This window comes from Tupaia chinensis, unplaced genomic scaffold, assembly GCF_000334495.1.
Source record: "Tupaia chinensis unplaced genomic scaffold, TupChi_1.0 Scaffold000415_1, whole genome shotgun sequence".
Lineage (NCBI taxonomy): Eukaryota > Metazoa > Chordata > Mammalia > Scandentia > Tupaiidae > Tupaia > Tupaia belangeri.
Genome location: NW_006159920.1, coordinates 629207 through 636479, shown reverse-complemented (window position 1 = coordinate 636479; position 7273 = coordinate 629207). Strand labels below are relative to the sequence as shown.

Here is a 7273-nt window from a genome sequence, read left to right as displayed (position 1 = left end):
CACTTTTTTTTTTTAGACGGCATCTATGCTCACCAGAGAGACAGAGAGACAGAAAGCAAGAAATCATCCACTGGGGGGTGGCCAGGCCACAATCCCTTCTCCTCCATTCTCCTCTTGGGATTCTGTATACACACACACACACACTTACCTGGCATGAATTTCAAGCTGCCAGATCTGGGACTCAAACTGTGGTTGAGCATGTGGGAGTCCACTGCTTTAACCACTACGCCACTTGCTGGCCTCAAGGTAATTGTTTTTGTTTGTTTTTTTAAATAATTATTTTATTTATTTTATTTATTCATTCACCCATTTTTTTTTTTTAATTTGACCAGAGAGAGACAGGGTGACAGTGCGAGAGAGAGGAAGTGAGAAAGCAAGCCACCAGATTCAGGCCTTGAACTCTGGTTGGCTATGTGGGAGTGTCCAGAGCCTTAACCACCACACCACCTGCTGGTCCCGGTAGTTGGAAGATTTTTGCCATAGGGCATTTGCACTCTTCAGAAACAGAGAGAGGAAAACTGAGAAATCACCCCCCTCCCCCGGGGGGGGATAGCCATGCTACAATTCCTTCTCCTCCATCCTCTTATCAAGACTTTGGGCTCTTGTCCTCTTTTCCAGCTGGAACCATGGAAGGCGTTCAAGAGAAGAAAAAGAAGGTTCCTGCTGCAGCAGAAACCAAGAAAAAGGCTCCTGCTGCCACGGAAGACACCAAGAAAAAGGTTCCTGCTGTGCCAGAAACCCTTAAGGAAAAGCAAAGGAATTTTGCAGAGCTGAAGATCAAGTGCCTGAGAAAGAAGTTTGCTCAAAAGATACTTCGAAAGGCAAGGAGGAAGTTTATCTATGAAAAAGCTAAGCACTATCATAAGGAATATAGACAGAAGTACCGAACTGAGATTCGCATGGCCAGGATGGCAAGAAAAGCTGGCAACTTCTGTATATCTGCAGAACCCAAATTGGCGTTTGTCATCAGGATCAGAGATATCAATGGAGTGAACCCAAAGGTTCGAAAGGTGTTGCAGCTTCTTTGTCTTCCTCTCCGCCAGATCTTCAATGGCACCTTTGTTAAGCTCAACAAGGCCTCAATTAACATGCTGAAAATTGTGGAACCATATATTGCTTGGGGGTGCCTGAACCTGAAGTCAGTAAATGAACTGATAGACAAACGTGGTTATGGCAAAATCAATAAGAAGTGAATTGCTTTGACAGATAACTCTTTGATTGCTCAATCTCTTGGTAAATTTGGCATCATCTGCATGGAGGATTGGATTCATGAAATCTATACTATTGGAAAACGATTCAAAGAAGCAAATAACTTCCTGTGGCCCTTCGAATTATCCTCTCCACGAGGTGGAGTGAAGAAAAAGACCACTCATTTTGTAGAAGGTAAACAGGGAACAGGGAAGACCAGATCAACAGACTTATTAGAAGGATGAACTAAGGTAACCACCATGGTTATCTCTGTAATCTAGTCAGTAAATAAACAGTGGCTGTTTCCAGACTGCAATATATTGCTGTATTAGTAACTTTTTGGTAACTTGCCTCTGCCTTGCCTTAACTTTTTTTGGCACATCTTGATGCTTGGTAAAATTAAGCCAAAACTTCTGTAAGACTAGGGTCCATTTTTTTATTTTGTGGAAATCACTTAGGGACTGTTGCAAGGCTTTTCCTACACCAGAAAGGCCTAATGTTTCCCTTTTTGAATTTTGCTGAGTGAAAATGGGTTTATTCAGAGAAAACTTATTTCAAGGTATTCATGTATGATTTGTACATAAGGTAATAAAATAAAGGTCAGTTAACCAAAAACAAACAAAAAAAGACTTTGGGCCCACACACACATGCGCCTGGTGTTTTTATTTTTTACTATGATTTTTTTTTTTTGAGAGGTTTTGCTATAGGGTGAGTGCACTCTCCAGAGAGACAGAGAGACAGAAAGTGAGAAATCACCCCCCCAGGGGGATGGCCACACCACAATCCCTTCCCCTCCATTCTCATCTCAGGATCTTGGGCACGCACACACACAGATCTGGCGTGAGTTTAAACCACCAGGTCCAGGACCCGAACCGCGGTCAACTATATGGGAGTCCAGTGATATAGCTATTATACCAACTGCTAGTCCCCATATTTTAAAAGATATATTTTATTTATTTTATTATTAGAATTTTTAATTTGACAAGAGAGGGAAAACAAGAAAGCAAGTTGCCACGTCCAGGCCTTGCACCACAGTCAGCCATGTGGGATCCAGCAATGTAACCACCAGGCCACCTACTTGCCCAAGGTAATATAAGTAACAAAATTTCAGGCTGATATAGTGGTAATAAAGCACAATACTATAATTAGTATTATAGTATTAACAACGGATACAGTATTTTAATTCTTTTGAAAAATTAATTCTTTTTGTTGCTAGAGGGTGCATAAGCTCACCAGAGAGAGAATGAGAGAGAAAGTACCCCCCTGATGGGCCATGGTCATGCTACAATTCTCATTCTTCTGTTTCTTCATCCAGTCACAATTTTGGGCACACATGTATACTAAGCATGTTTTTCAAGCCACAGGGCCAGGATTTGAACCAAGGCTGGCTGGCCATGTGAGATTCAGCTCACTGTACACTGTACTTAACAGCTGCACTATGGGGCTAGCTCTTCAATATTTTAATGCTTGTTCTTCTTCTTTTTGGTGAAAACTAGATATTAGATAATGGTGGCCAGAACTTGCAGAGTTCAGTGAATAAATATGTATATGCCACATCTCATTAATACTCAATCTAAAATTATTTTTGCATGCTTAAAAACTATTCAAAATGCAATTAACTGGAACGTGACTATGGAGCTTAGTAACAAAAATTTCACAAAGGTATACGGTGGTAAGTCTTCACCATGGTAAAACAAACAAATAAAACAAAAACAAATACATGGCTGAAACGTCCTTGTTACTTGCAGATGTGGGCTTCTTTTTTTTTAAGCAAAGGGCAATTCTCTTTCTCTTTCTGAAGTTTATTTCTTCCATGAAGTCAGAGAAAAAGAGAAACAGCACTGTCAACAGGGTCTTGACACTGTGATCCACCTCTGGCCTCCACCAAAAATGGGTCAAGGGCATCCAAGTGTCCCATATGCCGAGGCTGGTCCGATGTGATCCTGGAGCCCTGCCACGTAGGCCACCCTTTACAGAATGGAGTGGTCTACCGCTGTGCCACCTGGTCCCAGCCTTGGACTTCTTAATCCACACTTCCTACTGGCTGGGATGAAATTTACATTTAAAAATCTTGGTCCAAGAAGGCCAGTAGGTTGCGTGGTGGTTAAGGTGCTAAACTTCCACATGACTGACAATAGTTTGAGTCCCTGACCTGGTGGTTTGCTTTCTAACTCTCTCTCTCTGTGTCTCTGGTGAGTACATATGCCCTACAGCAAACTGAAAAATAAATAAATAAATAAAAAAGATCTTGGCCCAAATAAGAGACACAAATATAGGGGCCGGCAGGTGGCATGGTGAAGAATGCCGGACTCCGCATAGCCGACCATGGTTCAAATACCGGAACTACTGGCGGCTTGCTTTCTCTCTCTCTCTCTCTCTCTCTCTGTCTCTCTCTGGTCAAATTAAAATAAATAAATAAAATTAATTAATGCAAGTTAAAAAAATTATTTTAAAAAATTTATAAAGAGAGAGAGACACACAAATATGTAGCAAATACTCCCAAGACTTTGTTTTTCTGGCCAGACAGTAACAAAGTACAGAAAAAAATCCTCCAGAGCTCTGTGAGGTGGATAAGCGGCAGCTTTTAGAAGTAGGTTTTGCTCATTCCTCTCTCTGTGGGCTCAGTTTCCAAGAGAGGAGTAGAATGTCAAGAAGACTTGGAAAAGGGAGAATAATTATCCTAAAGAAATAGCAATTCACTGCTCTCAAACAGTTCAACACAATAATGTGGGGAGATTACAATGACTTATACATGGATTTATGTAGCAAAAAAAAATTTTTAAGAGAGATTTTTGCTATAGGGTGTGTGCGCTCACTGGAGAGACAGAAAGTGAGAACCACCCACCAGTGGAGGATGACCACACCACAAGCCCTTCTCCTCCATTCTCCTCTCAGGATTTTGGGCACACACGTATAAGCCACCGGGTCTGGAACTTGACATGCAGTCAGCCATGTGAGAGTCCAGCAACATAACAATGACATCATCTGCTGGTCCCTTGTTTTTCGTAAGAATTTTAAAACATACTGTTTAATAATTCTTAAAATGGCTCAACAATCCAAAGAAATAAATGGGAAACAAAAGTCAGTGTTTTCAAACAAGGAAACAAAAATCAGTGGTTTCATTTTATATTTAAAAATTAAACGCTTTTTTTTTAAAGGTGTTTACCATAGGGTGCATGTACTTGAGGAGGAGAGACAGAGAGAGACAATGAGAGGAGAAAATGAGAAATCTCTCCCCGGGAGGATGGCCACACCAAAGTCCCTTTTTCTCCATTCTCCTCTTGAATTTTGAGCACATGCATCTGGTGTAAGTTTCAAGTCACTAGGTCTGGGATTTGAACTGCAGTTGGCCATGTGGAGTCCAGTGCCTTAACCACCACACCACCGGCTGGCCCCAAACACTTTAATTTTTAAAAATATTATATTTGGGCCAGCTGGTGGGTTTAAGAAGGCTGGATTGCACATGGCCAACTGAACAGTTCAAGTCCTGGACCCACCGGCTTAGAAAACATGCTGGCACATGTGTTTGGGTCCAAAATTCCAAGAGGAGAATGAAGGAGGAGCTGTGAGATGGCCATCCCTACTGTGCGGTGGTCTCTCGTTTTCTCTCTGTATCTCTCTCCAGCAAGCACAGTGCCCTACTGCAAAAACTAAACAAAACATAATGCTAAAAGCATTAAATCTACTTCCTAAGCTAAAGATTCCTGCAGATAAGGATTTGAAGAGAATATCAATGCTCTTCTCAAATGAAGAGGGTAACAGCTCTAGTAAATATAAACTTTCAATGATTTCTTAGACTCATAAAGCAGACAAAGACATCATTATTATCTAATTTTATTATTTCTCAATTTTCTCAACACATGAACTATAACTTGTTTTGAGATTTTTCAGTGCATTTCACATCAAAAATGAACAAGGGAATCATTAAAATGGTTTTGCACAAACCAATTCTTTTTCTTGTAGTTTACAATTTGTTGAAAAAGTTATTGTTTTACTGTTTTCATCCTATTAACCCCTTTAACAGAACACAATTTACCAAAGCACAAAGCTTATAATTCTTATGATGATGCAACAGACCCAGCCATGGATGATGGCTGGTGGACCACGAGGATATGCTGCACACACTGATTGGAAGACCACAGCAGAAGAAACAGAGTAAGGCACCACTCCTGGGAGATTAAGGTAGCTCGCAGTAACAAGTGTGGGCACCGGAAGCGGGTGCTCAATAAATACTCGGATGAATGAAGAAAGCCATAATTCATACTATTCTTTTCATTGCCAGCAATTCTTCAACCTCAATAAAATACTGATTTAAAAAAGGATTTGTACCTGAATACAACTTCCTGATATTTTTTAATATCATATTTGTTCAGCATTGAAGTTTCCTTGAAGGAAAGTAAAACCGTACCTTGCATGCACTCAGTCATATATATGACTTCTGAATTACTGACGAATGTGAATAGTCACTTGTTTTCGTTCTGAGTGGACAGAGTAGTTAAGATAAAGCACACTTATCCAGAGGGATAACACATAATACTGAATATTAACCTGCAAATGAAAAAAATAAGGGAAAAAGTAACAGTTTTCTTTCTTAATATTTGCTATTTTCTTTAATGCCTTAGTTCTTAAGAAAGGCCAAATTCTCATCATATTGACATGAACACATTTTTAAAAAGTGTCTCTCAAGTGTAATATTTAATAAAACTAGGTATTGAAAAATGTTCTGAAACGGTTCAAGTCAATGTATTTTCAAGTATATTAAAATGCTCAGAAGAAAAAATTCTCCATGGTTATAATTCTAATCAATTTATAAATATACTTTGTAAAAGACAGTTCCAACAGAGGTGGATATGGGTAAGTTCCTCAGACTCAAGCACACAGTCTTTCTGAAGAAATAGAATGCCTTGTTACCACAACCTGGATGGTCTTTTTAACACTGATTTCAGGCACAATGGCTGAATCCACTTCTGGGTCATCTTCCTCCTCCTCCTCTTGGTTGGTTTACAAGAGTAGCAAATACTTCAGTTATGGACAGAAAGCAAAACACAAACTCTGAAACTTCACTTTTCACTATAAAGAACATCAAAGTCACTGAGTTCTCACTGTTCTGGGAATCTGCTGCCCCTGTGCAAAAATAGGGGACTCAAACTTAGCTTTAGAAGAAACTAGATAAAAGGCTTAGTCATCTACCGATCGGGAAAAAGGCTGTAAGATGGTATTGCTCACATCACATGAACAGTTCGGAGAGGTCTGTCGTGCTCCGTGAACACTGTGGTCTGGCTGCAGTGCTCCGGTGCCCTGGCAGGGACATTCGTGTTCAGCTAGCTTCGGTCTGTGCGGTCGGGAAGCAGGTCACTCAGTGCAATGACTCCACTCTGGAGGGCCTGGGGTAACAGAGAAGAGCCTCCTTTGGTTGTAGACAGATGTGTCACTCTGCTGTTTGTGCTGCTGGAATTATTTTCCAAAGGGGTTTGTGATAAACCCAGCCATCTCCCTGAAACAAGTAGAAAGATAAATGAAAGACCATTCCTCTAGTATTTTTTAAAATCAGTAATTAAAACTACAAGCAACGCCTTCACTGAAATGAAATTCTACCTTCACATTTAAAAAGAAGAATTCTCGGACCCAGCAGCTGGCGTGGTAGTTAAGGGCACTGGACTCCCACATGGCCGACCACGGTTTGAGTCCTGGACCTGGTAGCTTGCTTTCTCACTTACTTTCTCTCTTTCTCTCTCTCTGTCCCTCTCTGGTCAAATTAAAATAAATGAATAAAACAAATAGAGTTAAATAAAATAATTCTTACAAAAATAAAAATAAATAAATAGAAGAGTTCTGTGGAAGAGTAAAGTTGCTGCCGAAAGAGTAAAGTCTCTGTGCCAAGATATCAAATGAGGCCTGGGGAACCAGCAGTTAGCGTAATGGCTATGTCGCTGGACTCCCATGTAGTCGACCGTGGGTTCGTGTCCCGGACCCGGTGGCTTAAAACTCACGCCGGGCGCATGTGCATGTGTGCCCAAGGTCCTGAGAGGAGAATGGAGGAGAAGGGATTGCGGCGTGACCATCCCCCCTGGGGGGTGATTTCTCA

The 7273-nt window shown here is 40.8% G+C and overlaps 1 protein-coding gene and 1 pseudogene across 2 annotated transcripts in view; one reads left to right on the top strand and one right to left on the bottom strand.

Annotated features, from left to right (window-relative positions):
* LOC106735495 (60S ribosomal protein L7 pseudogene) overlaps nt 1-1551 on the top strand; it is a 7588-nt pseudogene extending 6037 nt beyond the window's left edge.
* Nucleotides 1552-5984: 4433 nt separating this feature from the next.
* OSBPL11 (oxysterol binding protein like 11) overlaps nt 5985-7273 on the bottom strand; it is a 111679-nt gene continuing 110390 nt past the window's right edge. For both annotated transcript variants that reach the window (XM_006154550.3, XM_006154551.3), the window contains one exon: nt 5985-6682. In XM_006154550.3, the coding sequence (XP_006154612.1) occupies nt 6617-6682 (66 nt within the window). In that variant the 3' untranslated portion in view covers nt 5985-6616. The remainder of the gene's footprint in view (nt 6683-7273) is intronic.